This window comes from Aulostomus chinensis, chromosome 8 (genome assembly GCF_037954235.1).
Source record: "Aulostomus chinensis isolate RoL2024-O1b breed Wild chromosome 8, RoL_Achi_v1.0, whole genome shotgun sequence".
In the NCBI taxonomy this organism is placed as follows: domain Eukaryota; kingdom Metazoa; phylum Chordata; class Actinopteri; order Syngnathiformes; family Aulostomidae; genus Aulostomus; species Aulostomus chinensis.
Window position 1 is genome coordinate 3,766,944 of NC_141327.1, and position 20,091 is coordinate 3,787,034.

A 20,091-nucleotide genomic window follows, 5' to 3' on the forward strand; every position below is an offset into this window, starting at 1 on the left:
GGTGTCTATAAAAATGCGGGCCCCCGTATAAATGTGCGGACTTTGGCTGATTATATATTGAATAATGCGATGCATACCTGTGTTTTTCTGGAGGGACTGACTGATTATCTGGACAAAAAAAACACTCATCCTTTTAATTCTCCTCTTTTGGGTTTTGAAAAATGATCACTCATCAATTGCAACATCCAACAATATTGCCATCAACGTCTTTTGATGCATAGCTTGAAGTATTGCAGTAGAACACGTGACAAAGAAAGAAGTAGTTGTGCTTTTTGTTTCTTTTTCCACAAAGGATGTGTGGATGTGTGGCAACTGACAAGTGGACGAAATGAGTCTTCAACTCATGTGACTGACGAGCTGCTTTTGCTGCCGGTGTTTGCGCAGGTATTCCCACAGTTGTGTTTGACTCCAGACCGCAGCAACACGTCCAGATGAGCTGGTACAAAGGAGCAATTGCAAATTGCCCAACTGAGAGTAATTTAACCGTGTACGTCCGAGACCACTCTTCTTCCTCTACTCCGTTGCAGCCATGCAGGTCGCCTACACCCACATCTTCTGATTGCAGAGCCTGGTTTTGTTTTTATTGGTGGAAACGCACCTCGTTCAGGTTTCCTTTTGTGCAGCATTTCCAAAATTTGCTTTAAACGCACCTGATGATAGAATGAAGACACCAGTAATGTCAGCGGAACAGACACAGCAGTGCTGCCGTCATGACGTTAACCTGCACAATCAGATAAAATCACCTGATTCATGATGTAGGACTGAGGGTGTTTTTTTAATTATTATATACACCTCCAAATATCCCAGCATGTTGGGAATCCATTTGAGAATATTATCGCTGATATGTCTTATCTTATCTTTTATCTTGTCGTTTTTTTAACATCTGAACCATCTTATTTTGGAGAGTCACTTATCTTTGTCTTTGTCTCGACACACACACACACACACACACACACACACACACACACACACACACACACACACACACACACACACACACACTCTTTCCAGCGGCCTCTCTCCTCTAACAGTGTGTAAGATTTATGATTGTGTTTTTCCACCACATGCCAGGTGGGCCACAGAGAGGAAGAACTCTTGCATGTGTTTCATATGAACCAAGCTATTCTTATGCTTGGCGGAGGACCAATCGCACCACAGCATGACATCAGCTGAATAGTTCATAATCAAACAAATACAGACACAAAAGAAATAAAGTGCTATATTCATGGCTTAAACGCTCACAGGCTGCTTCTTTACCTTTTAGACTGCCGCAGACCACCACCGCCACCACCGCTCTCAACCCCGAGCAATGGTGTAAGATTTAATTAGCATAGTGTAACCGTTGCGGTGTCAAACATAATCTTACATGAAACCTCGAGCTCTAGTCATGGCCAAGTGGACTGCTAAATTGACACTGACAGTTCCAAACTGAACTACGCTGACCTCTCCCGAAGCCAGACGACGCTGTGACGTCTCCGCGGGAGTCGGACAGCAGGCGGGTACTGAGCGTCCACCGGGAGGCTCTGGCTGGATAGGCTTCACTGCAGCTTCTGTTGGAGCCCCCAGGTGTCTGTGGGCCCCCTTAGCTTGAGACATGACCCGGCTGTGGGGAATCTCAGTGGATGCACTATCTCACTGGTTTTGTGTGTGTTGGAAGAAGCTGTTTTTATGCTATACATAAACTCTGAGTTGCGTTCAGCCTCACTGTGCTTCAAAGGGCTTAAAGAGGGATGAGGCTGCGCGCTGGGGGCTGGGCAGACTCCTCTACTGTGGTCTGCAAAGTGTCAACCCAATAATATTTTAATGCCTGTTAGTGAAGTAGTATAAATTAAGCTCAGCTGCTGCCACTTCTCGAGCAGCACTGAGCATTCTAGAGTGCTACCGTTCACTGGAAACCCTGCTGTAATATTCCCATTACATATAAATTACCTGTAAAACACCTGTAATAAAAAGAATTAGTACTTCTGATAATCAGATATTGTTCAAAAATAGAATTTGTCGTTCTGTGAGGCCATGGTTAATAATTACTCGCTCCTACGGCACCTCCTTGATGTTACCATTACCGTTACTTTCCCTCCGACACAACTTCATGTTACAGGCATTCTTTCCACATCATTCATTATGTGTGTTAATGTGATTGGTGTCTTGCCAGGTAATGAAAAAGGGCGTGATGGATTGATTCACCCAGGCTTCTCCAACCACATCAGACAGCTGAGCCATATGCCTGTAAATACATCGGAGCGGTGTGATGACCTAATTGCTAGACTCATTTGCAGAAAGGAAGAAAAAAAAAGAGTTATTTGCCGGTTTTTCCCCTGATTTTCTGGCAGTGCCCTCCCATCTCTCTTATTCTGCTCCTCCAACTGTACGCACCTTCAATCACTGCAACTTACCAGGGAAGCTGCAGGGTTGCCAAGTTAATTCATTGGGATGCTTGGGACAAGTATCATTATCTATGGACTTTGACATCATTTACCATCAGTAGTAGTCAAGTCAAGTCAGTTTTATTCGTACGGCGCCAAATCACAACAAAGATTCTCTCCTGACACTTTACAGGTAGAGCAGGTCCAGCACCTCACTCCTTCAATGAACCTCCACCCAACAATTCTCCGTCAGCAAGCACATCCTGCAACAGCAGCCACCAAAACCTTCCTCTTATCAGGCAGGAACGTGGAGCAGATCCAGGATCAGTGGGGACAGAGAGAGAACAGGAGAGCAGGACAGAGACAAAGACAGAGAATGGAGGAAGACAGAGATACAGAAGGAAAGAGAGGGACAGAGTAAAGAGGGAAAGAAAAGGAAGAGACTGATGGACAGACGGGGACGTGAGCAGGTGGAGCTACGGGTGACAGCTTGAGCCTCTTCAGGTCTGCAGCCTCCTCCAGCAGCACCCTGGGTCTGGGATGTGGGGAGCCTGAAGGCTCAGAAGAAGACGACGAGTTAGTAACACATGAGTATGATTTATATATGACGCATATAGGAGGACAGAGAGGGAAGAGAGGAGGAGAGAGAGAGGAGGAGAGAGAAGCCCAGTGCACCTTGGGAGATCCCCAGCAGTCTGAGACTATAGCAGCAGATCTAAGGGCCAGCCTAAGCAGCCCTAACTATAAGCCTGACCTAACTATAAGCTTTTATCAACAAGGAAGGTCTTAAGTCTGCTCTTAAACATAGAGAGGGGGTCTGGGTCCTGGACTGAAACTGGGAGACGGTTCCACAGGAGGGGAGCCTGATAGCTGAAGGCTCTGGCTCTCATTCTACTGTTAGAACTCTAGGAACCAGCAGTAACCCTGCATCCTGGGAGTGAAGGGTTCTAGCTGGATCATAGGGGACTAGGAGCTCTGTGAGATATTATAGGGTTTTGTATAAGTCAGACTTTGAATTAAAATCATTACAACTTGGCTTTCACTTTAGCTGTGCACACTCTCACATGGTGCTGCTGTTCTCATCAGGATGGCGAAACTCAGCATAACGGCAGCAGCAGCAGCAGCTCCATGGCGGGCAGCCACTATGATGGCTCCGCTGTCGCTATCGACTGGAACTGCTGCCTTGCTGCTGTGCAGGTCACCACTGTGGATCATGTCCCGCTGATTCAATTTGAAAGCGCAGCGGCCAGTCTGGAGCTCCCACACACGACCGTCACGCTAATGATGCACCTTGATCTCTCAGCTACCTGATGACGAACCTTTTTATAGAGCTGATGCTGCCTAGAATTTAGGAATGAACCACTGACGTTTCCATTCAGGTGTCAGGTCATCTAAAAACACTCTTCTGTTGCTGTACACTTCAGCAACATGAAGTAAAAACCTCCGTGTTGCCAGACAGGAAGACTTTGGGTTTATAATGAGCATATTAAAGGTAGACCTGAACGATGGAACAGATACATCATGGATGTGAGCCGCTGTGCTCTGACATAGAGAGTTCTCAGGAAGAACATGTCAATCGTAATTTAATCATAATAATTAGAAAACTTAATTTCATTTGTAAAGCACCTTTCCTACAAAACTGCAGCTCAAAGTGTTTTACATCAAAAAGAGAACTTAAACGTCATGTTGGAAGAGCGCAAAGAGAACACAACCAGAGTGCATATCATAAAAGGTGAATGAAAGTAAAATTACAATAAAAACATTTGAAATAAAATGTTAAAAAGATACATAAAAGCACATCAAATTAATGAGCGTGCATTAAAAAGGTGCGGCAGTGAGCAAGTGCAAAGCTGGGTAAAGACACAGGTTTGTATCTGCAGGTGTTGTGGCGCAGTTTCATCACACGATAGCCGCTTCGCTAGGTGTCTGTCTAAAACGTCCGACAATCATTTTCGCCTGCCAATTCACGTCAATCATAATTGTCAAAAATCCAGGATATCCCAGTTATATGCGTGGGTATATCAGGAAGCCCTACAATGAAATGCACGATCAGTTATTTCTGTGGAAACATCTGCTCAACACCAGCGTGTGTTGACAGCAGCTCTATCTTGATTCAAATGCTGCTCATGTGAACATGAAGTATATGATCCTGAAATATACACTCAAAATGAAGCCATTTCACTTCCAAGGACATTTTGGTGACAGTTCTTCACTTTTACTTACAAATATTGCATCCTGCCCCAAAAATCCGTCAGGCTCTGGTTACTGTAGAGGAATGTGTCAGGCTGCAGCGGCCGTTAAGATGAATTACATGCACATCATTTTTGTGTGCCACATATGATCCCAAATGTATGAAGGCTGTGCTATGCTCCAAGATTCTTAAGGCCGTCTTCGCCAGGGATTGACACACTCTCTCGGTCAAAAAGTGATTGATGTCAAATGAAATGCCTCCAGCTTCTCTTGGCTTTGGTTGCCACCCAAAGTGACATGTGTTTTTGTAATTGTGTCAAGTCAGCGCACTGAATACTGTAACAGAATAGCATAGATGTGACCACAAAGCTCTCATTAGTCAGTAGTACTCAAAGCATGAACTCTCGTCTACAGCTTTAGTCAGGGTATGGATGAGGTAAGTACATGTTAATTAAAGTGTGTGACTTCCATGATGATGGTATTCGCTCGGCTCCTGAGCCTTCCAGCTCCGTGAAGTCACAGGATTATCCAGGAACGGTCGCGCAGTCGACGGATGGAAAATCTAAACATTCCAGCGAGTTTCCACACAAAGCAATGATGTGAGGTCAACAAAGCCACACCGCAATGAATTCCACACGTAAGACCAGTCAGTCTGTCGTGGCTGCAGGTCATAATGTTATGGTGACAAAGTCCCTCTCGAAGCCATTAGTAGCCACACCAGAGGCAACGTTAGTCTTCCTGTCACTCACGCCGCCACTTTTCTTCAGACTGCGGTGTTTCAACACTCATTTGCTGTTACGGCTGATTGTCATTCCCTGACTTTCACCGGGGCGGATAATCCACATCTGCTCACTGGACTGGCATCAAGTTTGGAGCAGACATTGAGGGAGACGCTGAACCTGTCTGAGTGCTCCTGTAGCTCCATCACCGGATCGCAGCACCAGTTTTTGTAATACATTGGTTTCTGACCAAGCACCTGGGGAAGTACGGAGATCAATGGCGTGAGATTTCCGTGGAACATTAATCATCCCAGGATCTCTCACGGTTCTGCATGTGTTATTATTATCATCAGCTACAGGGCAGCTCAACAGAATGAAAAGAAAGGGTTTTTTATTATGAAACTTGAATGATTTTATTTTCAACACTATCTTGATAGAATTCAGCACCATAGGTAAGGAAACTTGCAGATGATCAATGTGTATTTTGAAAGTGGAAAATGGCTGCAACACTATTTGCTAATTAGAAAATCTCAGCGCGCTGACACAGCAGCAATTGTTTGGTTTTGTTGACTGGGGTCACGATGGGGCTGTAAAAATCCTCGCAATATTCATAAAGTTTGCAGTATTTCATATTTTTCGACAGTTTTACCACAGCCAATGTTGAGAACAACCCTAATTCTCTTTGATGACCCACCGCTCGTGTTAACGGCAGCTAAGCTAACTAGCAGTCAGCCTTCTGGTGGAGGTCTGGAGCTGCTAATGCACACAGCAGATTTGAGGGTCTCCATCTGCTTGTCCGGCTCTAAGAATGATGGACAATTAGTACATTTGCCAGGAAGTTGGGGGTTTTCATCCAGCCCAAGGCAGCATTGGTCTCAGAGCCACATTCATCCCCAGCTTTAGTTTTACCTCCTCATGCTGTGTATTGATTTGTCCAGCAGCGGTACGTCTAATCTCTGACACGTGTCATAATCAGTGAACAGCCGAACGCACATACAGTACAGGACCCAACAGGTCCATGTTGAAAGAAAATCAGCTCTCTGAAGCTGTTTTGCTCCAAGCTCCAGCTGTCCCCCTTGTCCTCCCTCTCTGTCACCGTCTGATGTAGCAGTAAAGAGATTTCCAAGTGGGTCAAACGTCCATCCTCCATGACTCTGCCTCAGATCTCTCTGTCACGCTGCCACAAACAACCCCATATTTTGTCCCATGGACAGGCTGAATGTGCTGCAGTGTGCTACAGCTGAGGGGTCGACGTGTCATTTCCAGTGTTTGCTGTAAATCATGACGGATGCGCCCTGCAACCATCGCGCTTTGATGACTGGCGGCAGAACTAATACATTCATCTCTCTGTCTCTTTGGCTTTCTGCAGGTTGGTGGTTTGTCAGTACAGCAGAGGAGCAGGGCTGGGTCCCAGCCACATACCTGGACTCCCAGAATGGAACCAGAGATGATTTGGATCTGGCCACTTCCAGAACTGGAGAAGGTTAGACACAGATAAAAATTCCGAAAACACAGAGACATATACATTCTTGAGAAATGGAACAGGCCCTGATTTCTCTATCAAAGTTTTGGGAGGCAGTTTATCTGTTTTTGCATCTCAGTTTAAGACGGAGAGCAGCAAACACAAATGCACACTCACTAACAAACTTCCAGTCACACATCAGGAACCTCGAAGACCACAGATGCAGCAGCATGGTGAAATGGCACCAGACCGCAGCCAAAGGGTTTGCAATATTTTGGCACCACAGTAAATTCCTCTCCACTCCCCCGGGAGGCTGCAACTCTTGCAGGAGCCTCATTTTTCGTGACCCCCTTCCTCCTTACTGTTTAGTCTGACTGCTGCACAGCAGCATTTCATCACTGTGTCGTATGCCTCCTTCTGCTCTTGAATCCATGAGAAATAAATAACGTGCAGCCACACAACTATGTTCAAAGTTTCAGATTAGGGTGGTGCAATAGTTAAAAGTACCACTGGATTCTCTGACAAACATTGTGTGTGTTTAGACACAGCAGCCTCCAAGCTTGTTGGAACTAAATATTCTGCTGGAGACACACACACACACACACACACACACACACTCACACGCACGAACACGCACACACACGCACGCACACACAACCAGCACAGCTGTCACATGTGTGTTGTCATTTTTTCATGGATTTTTCCCCTCACACACACTTCATGGATAACTTGAACATAACACTTCACTCTATTCCATGTTTTTATCATTTTGTGTGTGTTTTCACCCCCTGTGTCTTTCCTTCAGGTATACTTAGGACATTATATTCAACAACTAGGTCCTCAACTTTGCATTTTTTATGACTTGAGTCTCAGTTTTGCAGCTTTTGGCAGTTTATTCTCTAGGATTTATAATATGTTTGTACTTAAAGTAAATGAGTGCATTTGATTTAAAAGCATACTTACAAACATTGCAAATTAGGCTGTTTTGGAGCAAAAAAAAACAATCTTTCCAGCCACAATGGTGTGGAAGCACAATTAGAGAGCACTTTTAAAGCTGAGGAGACTAAAGACTAAAGAATACAGCAGACAGCTCGAAAATGCTAATGGCTTCGAGCAGAACATCAACAAATACAAAGCATTGCCACAGCGCCGTGTTCCTTAGCGATAAACCAAAACTGCGTATCGGAACACACAGTATTATTGATCTTTATCCATATACAGGTTTGTCATTGTCATTATTCATGCTTGTGAATGAGCCAAGAACAGATTAGAGCTCAAAAGAGCGGTAAGAGAAACAATGTATTGTGGTGTGTCCCTACTGAGGACTTACGAATTGATCTGACTCACCTCCAAAAGTTAATCACTTGCTCTGCCCTTTCCACCAAATTTCATCCAAATCTGCCTCTTAGTTTCTGAGATTTCCTGCTAACAGACACACGCACACACACACACACGCACACACACACACACACACACACGCTGGCGATCACATGATCAGCAGCTGGTGTGTGTGGGCAAGTAGTGCACATGCAGGGTATTCGGTGTTAATTTTTTCTGTTTCTTGGAACCCACTTTTTACAAATGACAAACCGTCGTGACCCAATTCATAAAAGGCTTCAGAGCCTGGAGCAGAGCAAATGTGTGGGCCAGTCCTACTGGGGCCTGGACTTTTGGAGTTTGTCACATTCCCGGTTTTTCCCCAGCGTGCTATCCAAAGTTTCCTCATGCATAATCCTTGATGTGTTATGTTCTGTGCAAAACCTTGTTTTAGTTACTTCCTTTTTTATTTTCACAAGTACGTTTCTCCGGTGTTTTACTTCCTGTCTTGTGTGTTCACCTGTCTCTTGTCCAGTCCAGCCCACCTGTTTCGAGTTGTCCTGTTAATTCTGTTGTGTTTAAGGTCAGATCCTCAGATCCTGTGCTGTCTCTTGTCTGCTCAGTTTGCTCCGACAGGCTAGTTTGCTTGTTTAGTTCAGTTCTGAGACCAGCTTGTTGGTTAAAGAAATAAAGAAAGATCAGTTCATCGGTTCCTTCCTGTCTGCTGTTTTCTATCTTTGGCCTCCTTGAATCCTGACCCTCTATACAAGTACCACCCTGAAACCTGCACATCACTTCACATTATCTTGAGAAGGTAAAGATCATTTGAGGAGATGAAAAGGACGTCTGGCTCGACCCTCACTTTGAACGCATTATACACATTTGAATACTTGAGCAGTCTGTTGTTGTTTTTTTAGCTTTTATTTTTGGGTAAGCTGAACATCAATTTCTCGTGGCTGGCTGCAGAAGCTGGCGGGATTGTGGTGGAAACATTGGCTGTGCTTGCATGGATGGAAATATTCCAACATGAATCATATGAAGACAATGCTTTGAATTAGATGCTGCAGTTGAACAGCTAATCAAAGGCTCGTAAGGTAATCTTAGTTACACCTTGGTAGTGCTATAAAGAGCTGCTCTTCACGAGGCGGCGCCCACAAAAACAGCTGGAAAACATGAGGACGTAACGTGTGGGGGCGCCCTCAGTTATTGGTCTGTAATGATGAATATTCTTTAATGAAAACGTTAATCCATATATTGTCAAAGGGAGAATAAGGTCAAAAGTTAAATTACTACCATTCAAGTAATCATAGCCAGTGACAACACGCTCCTTGGAGGGAAGGTAAACTGGGGGAATGGGGGGGGGGGGGGGGGGTCTGTAAATCAGTGACGACACGGGTTTTATCTTTTCACATCAGGGGTCCAGACTAGTCTCTTCCTGTCTGCTGACGCACCTCATCTCATACCTGGAGCTCAGCCTCAATCTGTCAGTGTATCCTGTTGTGATGCCGAGCGCCACAGAAATAACTGGCATTGTCATGGCATTTATGCGTAACGTTGTTTTCCGGAGAGAATTACAAGCGTTCAGAGGATCAAACCAGTCATAATAATCCAGATACATCTGCTTTATCTGGAGATTAAAGGGAAATCTTCGCTCTAATCCCTAACCAGCCAAGCCCCAGTAGGTCACTGTCTCAGTTTTATCAGTAGACGCGATGGTCAAATAAGACCCATGCTTTCCTTTAAGCTCCTGAGTTACAGAATTTTAAGAGCACCGTCTTTCACTCCTTTGGATTTCTGCAGGAGTGGCTCCAGCTCCAAAGCGCAGCCCCGCCTCTCGTCCTCTGTCCCTGGCCTCCCTTTCCCATTAGACCTGGTGTCTCTGCGTTTGCACACGTCTTCCCTTCTTATTTGCGATCTCCCCCTGATGCTTGTTGCCGGCGTCTCGTACGTTTCATTGTCTATGCGAGCTCTGTAATCCACTTCCACTGACAGCTGGGCTCACTGGAGAGGAACTGACAGGTGCGGGACGGCCTCGTGAAAATTACCTGGAAATAACTATTGCCTTAGTAGATATTTCTATTTGGTTGGAGTAGTGCAGCTCTGGGATGGATGGAAGGGGAAGAGTGGAGGGGGGGAGGGTAAGCAGAGGGAGAGATGGAGAGACAAGAAAGAAGGAATTGAATTACCAGAAATGTCTCCTCCCTCTCATTACTGTGTTTTCCTCACAGAATGAAATTAGGAAAATTATGATGCCGCTCTGACGGAACAGAGGAAAGAGGTCAAGATGTCAACAGAAGGATATCTTCAATTTCTTCTTTGCCATATTCAATGTACAGCCTCAGCTTCAGCCTCAGCGGCTCAAATAATCTTTGGATTGGAGTCCTACATTAATTCATTCATGACCTTTCTCTCCTTCTATTACGGCTCAGCAAGAGAAGATTGTTCAGAGACACACAAAGACGTGGTTTTTTTCGGAATGATAAATGAGTCAAAATATAATTAGGTGTCCATTAAGCCTGTGGGGATACCTCACAATCCTCTCCTCCAACCGTTCGTCTCATGCCATTTTACTAGTGCGTCTCTCTGCATGAACGCAGGAACTATATGCAAATTTGCAAATAATTTCTGGTATACTGTATCTCTGCAGGGGGAAATAAACAAGGGTTGATCTGAACCTTTCTTCAGACAATCAGAGATGATAATGGCTGGGGTGGGGCTGGGGTACAAGTGCTGATCCCCGTCCAATCAGCTGCTCCTGACTGGCCATCGAACGACCGGATGAATTGGAGATGTCATTAATGTTTGTGGGCTACTGTCATGCTCAAGTACAGTGGGAGCGGAGTCACGAGCCGCTTCCCCGTCTTGAGATCTTTTTTGTCACGGTGCCAAGAGTCAGACAGCATCTTAAAGTGGATGGTGGAGATGCGCCACGATGTGTGTCGCCCCCCTCCGATCACGACAGACGAGAACGAGAGACACGGCTTCAACAACCTCCTCTAAAACAACTCATTTGACTTAGACAAGCTCCTCCTCGGAGCTTTCGATCAAAGCTTTATTGATAATTGTTTGTAGCCAGAACGGTGCACAAGTGCCCACAGCCGCACTGTGTGAGAACTCAGATGACTGCCATGATCCCCTCGTCCAGAGCAGGTTGAGCGTGAACAGCATTTGTGAAATCCTACGGTGAACGTCCAGCTGGTGGTCCATCAGCTTGGAGACTAACCACTTTTTTCCCCTTGTCTTCATTTTGCTGATTCATGCTTCTTACACTAACTCGATTTGTTTTTGTTTTGTTTCCCCTTTTGATTGCTCTTCATCCTCATCTTCATCAGTTACTAAGAGACGCAAAGCCCACCTGAAGAGGCTGGACCGCCGCTGGACCCTCGGGGGTATAGTCAACCGCCAGCAGAGCAGAGGTGAACACGGAGACAGCCGATACACTCCGAATACACATTTACCTGCATTTGAAAAAAACCCTCCTATACACTTTTTTCACAACTCATTTGGGTGTTTTGACATATGTTGGTAAAATATTACATTCAAGATAAATTTCACTGGAACTCAGAATAAAAAAAGACATGCTAGTCCCAAAACATCCCTGTAAGTCACCCACCCATTCACCCCCCCGCCCAGCAGAAGCACGTGCTGAGCCCCTCTAGTGGCCCCTCACTTGTGTACTCACATGTGACGTAGCCACATGCTAAACAAGCTCATTTACATCCCGGCTAATCAGCCAGCAACAACTGGCTTGGAGTATCTTCCAGGAGCAGCCCACTGGGTGTTTATAAGTCAGCGCTGACCGTAAAATCTCACTTCACCAAACTTGGAAAACTCTTCAGCTCACACAGAGCAGAAAAATAATTGTACTGCCTTAAACAGATTTGGGTAATTAAGGCATCCGCAGCACGACCACACAGGACAACCTTGACAGCCGCTGAGCGCCGTGAGCATCACTCATCGTAGAACAGTAATTAAAGGCTGCTCCCTTCCGTTTCTAATGCTGCTAATGACTTGCCTTTTGCTAGCATTCTTTCAAAATAAGGCAAACATCAAACTGTGATTGAAGGTTTTCAGTTTTGCACAAGTTTGTGAGTCACCTGTGGTTTTGTGGAGTCATTAGTTCTTGTTAATGCAGAAAGAGACATGAGTCCATGTCTGAAGAAACAGCCTCTCTGGTGCGAGCGGCACTTTGTAATCCAAACTTTCCTCGGACTGTCAGTTAGGCACTCGTCTGGTTCCAGGATTAGTCAGGACTTCAAACAAACGCCGTGGTGTTTCTCTGTGTGTGTGGAAGCTGTTCATGGCCCGCTATGAAGCCTGGAAAAACACTCTTTGCTTCCTATCATCCTAATATAGCCGCAGTGGTTTGTGTGACCATCGTCCACCAGTCCAGCACACCAGGAATCACAGATCAGCCACAAGCGTCAGGCCAGCTCAGGTCAACTGTAGCGGACTTCTGCTCTACAGAACATTCAAACCCACAACGTTCTACTCACAAGTCATGGAGGGGGAATTTTAGAGAAGCATTTACAGTTCATGGTGTTAGTGGAACGGTGCTAGCCAGCTTTGCAGTGGTGCCACCCGATTAGAGCTGTCTCCCAGCACCGTGAAGCCGGGCTGGCCGGTAGGACGTGTGAAAATGGGGCAGCAGCCCAATCAGCTCACTGGTTCCAATCATACAGACCTCAACCTTTATGGAGTGTGGATGAGTCACTCGGCAAGCTGTCGCCACCAAAATGAGGGCCTGAAACACTTTGGGAGGCTAAATCCTTGAATTCCACCACGTGCCTCTTTCTTTTTCACCCAACTAGCTTCCAGTGAGTATATCGTTGGAATTCAGCTCTTATTTTCGTCGGACTTTGTGCTGTGAGATATGTGATGTCATTCCACCTGAGGATTATTTACACTTCTCAGTTTATTGATGCGGTTTATTCGTCTGATGTGACAGGTGATGGAGTCGCTACGATGGTTAGTTCAGGTGTGAGTCGGTCTTGGACCACCTGAGATGGATTGGGAGCTATGAGGACTGTGTCCTCTGGTCTACTTGTAGTGAGCAAGGGCCCAAAAGACAAAATAAAAGATATCAATTCGAAGCACAAATTGGATATATTTTGATGAAGTAGACATTCTACCATTATTGTTTTGTTTGTTTTTGGCTCAGGAACTATTTCTTCCCTGGCCTCATCACAGCTTAAAGCTCCCAACGGAGCATCTCAAATTGATGATGTTATTGTCATTGATATAAGTGTTCCTGAACTAATAATTCATCACTGCAATATCTTTATAAACTCTGCATTCGGTTCAAGCAATCATGTCCAGTACTGGCATGTTGATGGAGTCAGTCGTAAGGTTACAGGAGACAACTGAGGAGTTGCACATGGCGGTGATTGTTATTGGCTGGTGGCTGCTGAACTAGTAGCCGTTTTTTTTCCGCTACAGAAAAGAACCTCTCCCTGGAAGCTGCAGCCACTGACTGGAGTCGTGTCAAACTTGTTTTTAGTTCACTTTCCAACTTAGTCATTTACCCTCTCTCTTCACTTTGTAATCCAGCAGACAGACAGGCAGCCCAATTACAGTGGACTGCCTGTCTGTCTGCTTCTGCCTCAACCTGGTACATCTCTGCTTCACTCACACTCAGATCATATATCATATATGTGTGTGTGTGTGCAGCCAGGATGTTTTGAACTCTTTGGTGCACCAGATGGCTAATATGAGTGCCAGAAAGTTAACACACCCACAAGAAAATGAAGAACTAGCCAGATATCTTCCTCATTGCTCAGTGAATGGAGGCACCATTGTCCCTGCCTGATAAAACAAGGCTGAGTTAGTGATAACAAATGCCTGGGTGAGGTTTTACAGCCCTGCACAGACACCTGAGATACAGTTTGATTTAGTAGTGCTGGCAAAGAACAAAAACAACGAGCAGTCACGTAGGATTTATATTCTTGGAGGGAGTCATTTGCTAATGGAGGACGGCAGCCGTGTTCTCTCGTGCCCACTTGCAGAAACACATTTCATTGCCTTTTATGTGACGCTTCATAAAGAAAATGAGGACATGATCAGGAGACCTTGACAGTAAAACAAGGGCGCTCAAACCTCAAACTAACGTACTCTCATGTTGGCCTTGACACCAAGTGTTTTGGCCTCTTCAGGTGTTGATCGGCTGCTCGCGGCGGAGTGACCTCATTCTGGGAAGATGTCTTGTCCTCCTTCCATTCTGCTGGCAACAATGTGTGCTTTTACAGAGCTCTCTAACTTACAGCAGGTCCCTAATCTGATTTATAGACTCCCTCTGACCGCCCACTCAACTCACTGTTCGGTCTCTGCGGTGACGCCAACACAGTCAGATGCAGACGCTGAGGCACGCGTACAGATCGTTAAACAAACATGCTGATGTGATTAATGGATGCGATTAATTTAATCTTTCATTCCAGCCCTCTGAGGATTAAAAAATTACAGCGACAAGAGAATCCACAAAACACCTGTGCTCAAAGATGCACAGTTGCAAAAAGCACAAAAAGATGTTAATCAACACACACACACACACACACACACACGCGCGCGCGCCAATACACACAGAACAAGTGCACACGTGTAGGTGTGGACTCCAGATTCCTCTTAAAGCCATCTCATTTGTTATTCTCCATCCATCTGCAAGTACTCATCCCAACCCCTCTTCTCTCTCTCTCTCTCTCTCTCTCTCTTGCACGCACACACACACACACACACACACACACACACACACACACACACACACCCTCCCTCACTCACACTTCCTTGTATAAGGAGGCTCCACGCCAGACTTTTTTCTCTGCTACACATTATTGACCTCACCTGCTCTGATATGACCAGCAGGAATATGAATCCCTGCTGTTGGACATGATTAAGCACACGCACATGCACGCACACACACACACACACACACACACGCACACACACACACACACACACACTGTGGAGATCTAATCCCTGCCCCTCTCATTTCCTTCAACCCTCGTATTCCACCAGCCGTCTCAGGCTACCTCCGCTCGAGAGCTCATTCATTCAGCGCAGGTTTTCTTTACAGCCGTCTTTATCACTCAGCCATTACACTTTATATTACGGCTCAGATATATTAAGCAGCACAAATTAGCGCGAGGTCACGATCCCTAAACAGCGCTGCTGGGAGTGGTTATTTCTGCAGATGACCTGCTAACAGGGTTCGCTTATATGAACGGGAGCACAGTCGGTTTTTGATCGTTATTAATGCAATTTACCAAGAGCAGCATAATTTACACCTGATGACGTTCCAGCTTGTTACTGGTAATCCCATCAAAGGGCTTCTCGGGATGCACCATGACAACCTGGAGTAACGAGAAAAAGAAAAAGAAAAAAAGAGGTTCTCTGTCTCAGAGTTGGAGGCATCAAACGGGTAGAAAACTGCAACAAAGAAATGTCCAGCCTGCTATAAAAAATTCATTTGGAACAAATTATGTATGGAAGAGTTGAAGGCCAAGGAAAAATCTAGAGGATTGATCGTTGTTATTATTGTTGTTTTTGTATTTATTTCACAGCATAAAATCGTGCTGCAGTTGGCAGTAATTTGCCCTGCACAAACTTGGGTAAGTCATATTGCACTTGTTGTTGAAAGACTTTACTCGCTATTTTTTGCATCAAGAAAAGGGCAAGTCCCCCAATGCAGTGCAGAAATGCAATGAGGTCAGTAGCAAAATGAGCCGTGTCCGTTCCAGCGCTGTTCCTGGATGTGCCTCTTTCGTAACTCCACATATTTTTTTAACACCACAAGAGGCTTTTTGCTGGTGTAAAAGTTCACTGTTGTCCCACAGAGCCGCGATACACAAAGCAAGGCACAAATCATACAAAGAACACAAAACACCGATGGCTTCATCAAGTAAGCTACGCATAAAAACCTGCTTCTCTACTGTTGATTGGCAGCAGGGTTGCAGGATGTTCCTCCGTGTACCACAACAGTTGAGTAGTTCATCTCATCGCCGCTGCCGTGCATCCTCCTCCTCCTCCTCCTCCACTCTTCCTCCATTCTTTCTCTGAGGTGTCTCCTGAGCCTCCTTACTGCTCCCCATTGTCGAGGTTCCCTTTATTCGAGGTCTTAGAAGCCTTGAAGAGTGAGAGAGAGGAGGCCGTCACATAGGTCCTCTTGAGACCTGGTATTAACATCTGATCCAAGCAAAAGGGGACTTTAATCGTATAAGTCACAAACGTACAAACATGTATAAGATGTGTACAGGACGCAGTGAGAAAGTATGGGGTCGCTCATGCAACAACAGCGTTATATATGATCGTAGCAGGAGGCACAGAGAAGCATCATCATCTCGTTGATAGCGCTTCGATTCAAGGATCTGGCTGGTTTTAGTACGACTCAAATCACGTTCACAGTCACAAAACAGTGTCCAGATGTTGTGGCAGATACCGGACAGTAAAGAAAGCTGAAAATGTATGAGTGATGAAGAATTTGTGAGGACAGATGCACAACATCATTGTCTTACAGTTGAGGGAGGGAAGTATGGGATGGATGTAGTTGAGAAAAGAAAACATGAGGATGCTGAGCAAGTTCACACTTAACCTACCGAGCAGACACACTGTGTGTGTGGGGCTTCTTACTCTACAGCCCTCTGGGGTAAAGATGTCACGGTATGATGTCGGCCTGCTGCTTAAAACTGTATCAGGGTCACCAGGTTCAGCCAACAGAGGGCGCTGTTTTGGTATTATTGTGTTGGTCAAGGCAGAGACGGTTGTGTTTGTGTTGGTATGGAAATATTCTGAACATTTTAAGTAGGTCACACTCCCCATTTTTTCCTCCTCTGGGAAGGTTTTGGCGATGAAGTGGTTTAACTCCTCAATGTAACGTTTTTACTCACTTTTTCCTTCATTTTCTTCTTCCCTAACACCTCTTCACCTCCAGAGGAGAAGTATGTGACCATTCAGCCATACAGCAGTCAAGGAAAGGATGAGGTCAGCTTCGAGAAAGGGGTCACCGTGGAGGTCATCCAAAAGAACCTGGAGGGCTGGTGGTACATCAGGTGAGCACTTCCTCCTTCTATGAATGAAGAGTAGAAGAACCACCCCTGGAGGAAGTAGTGTGCTTTTCTCTGTGACATCATTTCCACATCACTGGTCACTGTTATGAAGGCACCAGCTTCCCGGTGTAGTGGTATTGAGGAGAAGCCATTAACATAATGGCGCTGTCCCTCCTCCGGTCCGCTGGGTGTCCTAATAAGAGCGTCTGGCTGCATGCTTGCACATGTGTGTTGTTTATTCTTTTAATGTGTTTTTCTCTCTATTCCCAGGGGGGGCAGGGTGTGGGTATGTGTGTGTACGTGTGTGTGTGTGTGGGGGGGGGGGGTGGAGGTCCACTGCTTAGCTGATTACTGTCACATGCTGCCCCCATACATGTTCAACTACATGCTTTTTCAGGACCCAGGCAAACACACCACTACACAACGCGTGTTTACACCCCAGAGTCATTGCAGAGCACTTTGTCCAGTGGGAAATAATCCCTCAGATGTGGACCGCAGTCATGCTGCTCTCAGTGGGACTTGTTTGACAGTATAATCAGGGCAGGGTGCTGTTTCAGTTAAGAGGACTCCTTTCTGTTACAGTTGGAATCATATAACCTGGAAGCAGAAGGGACCAGAACTCTTCAGACCAGAAAGTGGCCAAACTATAATCAAAGAACTCTTGAGATGCGCTTGGATAAACAGTTTCTGTTTCATAGAGCACTCTGATATGACTCATTTAGCTCAGCAGTAGATGTGGAAATGTGGGAGTTAGCTTCTTGTGTCCTTTGGCTATCATTACGTCACTAAAGGAAAAAAAAGTCTTAGTACATACATTGGATGTACTAGCCGTGTGTTATTCCATTTTAGTGCTAGAGAGTGTGCACATTTTCAGGGGTTTGATTGCACCACCAGGCGGCACGGTGGTGCAGGGGTTAGAACTGTCGCCTCACAGCAAGAAGGTTCCGGGTTTGAGCCCCGGCTCGATGGATGCGGGATTTCACCACTTCCGACTCTCTAGAAGTGAATGTAAACCATAAAACCGGAAATCGAAATGTTTATCTAGAAATCCGTTCTTTCACATTTGTCCCAAAGTTACCCCAGACTGGAACTTTGTAGTCCTGCTTCGAGACACTGCCTTCTCTATGCTCGCTCTGTTTCATTGGAATATTTATCAAATTTAATGGCTGAATAGTTTGAAATTTCCAGCAAATTATATCAGGCAGTATCGTATCTCAATGTATCCTCATAAAGTCATATTGCGACCGTATATCATGACACGAATTGCATTGCAGTGCAGCGCTGGCAAGATCCTGCCAGCAAGTACAGTTTTCCCCTTTTGATTTTCAGGCATATTTTATAATAAACAAGTATTATGTCATTGTGGGAAGGCTAATCGTCTCATTCCACATCCGACAGCAACACTTATGTGATTTAATACTATTCTTCCAGTTGGGAATCTCACGTAAGAAAGATAGAAAGTTGTCCAAATCAGACAGTCCCTCGATGTTTAAAATTTTGGAGCACCTAAGACGGAAAATAAAAAGGGAAATTAAACAGGATACAATCTTATTATACGTTTAATCTCTGTGGTTTCTGCTCCAGACATTTAGGGAAAGAAGGCTGGGCCCCTGCTTCCTATTTGAAAAAACTGAGAGAGGACTTCTCCCCTCGCAAGAAGACCCTGACGGGCCCTGTGGAGATAATCGGCAACATCATGGAGATCAGCAACCTGCTGCAAAAGAAGTCCGTCAGTGAAAAGGACATTCAGACGGACGGCGAGGGTTGCACCACACCAGAACGCCACATCTCCAAGAGTGAGATCAGCCTACCTATGCCCTATAACTCTGAAATCAACGCTGAGACGGGCAGGAGGCTGAGCGCCGGCCGCGACACCAACAGTCCGTGTCTGGGAATAGCAGCAAGTGCTGCCCTGAATGAAACCAAAGCGAGAGGGGAACCAGGCTCCCCAGCTGTTGCTCGAGTGGCACCTCACAGAGTTGAAATTGGTGAGTATTTGTTGTGTGTTCAGGGACAGTCAAACCTACTGCAGGAAGCGGGAAATGCTGAGTGAGAAATTAAAACAGCATCATTTTCTTTTTGTATAGGCTTTGATGCTATAGGTAAGCTACACTGCTTCTGTATCTAACGGTGGTGGTAGTTCTTTAACATAAACACGTTTGTCCAACTAACCTGTGAAAAAATCCAGTTTGGGATTTTGAAAAATATTTGGTTTGTGGTTTTTTTTCCGTTTTACTCACATGGTAATCATGTTTGCATCACGCCTTGTGTTTTCTAATTAGTGTATTTATTTATTTTTTTGTAACTCACAAGTGTTACTTTGCTCATCAGGGTCTCCAAATTTGAGACAAAAACCTCCTCCAAGAAGAGAAGCCAACCTGGTAAGACACTCCCCATCAAGACCCTTGAGAGCATTTGCCAAGTCCTACATAAATATAGGCTATGATATGTGAATGGTGACAATAACCCCACTTAGAAACATGTAGGAATGCAGAAAGTGATAATCTAGCTGCCTGGTTGCTGCCAGAGCTGCTCACCGTCACAGTGAACGCGGGACTAGAATCTAGAACTCAATGAGCACACACTGAACATGGATTGTCCTATTATGCAGCCACAAATCATGTTTTAAAATTGTTGATAATGTGGAATGCCATTGTCATTCTGATGTAATAATCCCGTAAATAATCTCAGCAAGACCTCAGTTTCTCACGTCTCCCCTTCTGCTGCACAGGGATTCCAGTTACCTAAGCCACCAGAGCCCCCTGCTGTGGAGGCAGAGTATTACACCATAGCAGATTTCCAGTCCTCGATCTCTGATGGCATCAGTTTCCGTGGAGGACAAAAGGCTGATGTAAGAGGCTATATCCACATGGTTGTCACTGAGATGAGGCAGTCAGGGTTCATTGAATATGCATGTAAACGGAGTGCTCCCCAGATAGACAGCAGGACTGAGGCAATAGAGATGTGACCTTGAGATTTGTGTTTTGAGTGGGATGACATAGACG

The 20,091-nt window shown here is 45.3% G+C and overlaps 1 protein-coding gene across 8 annotated transcripts in view; it reads left to right on the plus strand.

Annotated features, from left to right (window-relative positions):
* The window catches only part of sh3pxd2aa (SH3 and PX domains 2Aa), a 118,501-nt gene that overhangs the window by 89,365 nt on the left and 9,045 nt on the right, over nt 1–20,091 (plus strand). For 4 of the 8 annotated variants that reach the window (XR_015117520.1, XM_086210499.1, XM_086210501.1 and 1 more), the window contains 7 exons: nt 6,642–6,755; nt 11,384–11,467; nt 16,972–17,089; nt 18,671–19,074; nt 19,174–19,188; nt 19,418–19,467; nt 19,818–19,937. Coding sequence is in view for 7 of the 8 variants with exons in the window: in XM_086210499.1 (XP_086066625.1) it covers nt 6,642–6,755; nt 11,384–11,467; nt 16,972–17,089; nt 18,671–19,074; nt 19,174–19,188; nt 19,418–19,467; nt 19,818–19,937 (905 nt within the window). In the remaining variant the exon portion in view is untranslated. The remainder of the gene's footprint in view (nt 1–6,641; nt 6,756–11,383; nt 11,468–16,971; nt 17,090–18,670; nt 19,075–19,173; nt 19,189–19,417; nt 19,468–19,817; nt 19,938–20,091) is intronic. The other 4 variants (XM_086210503.1, XM_086210504.1, XM_086210500.1 and 1 more) reach the window with 2 other exon arrangements.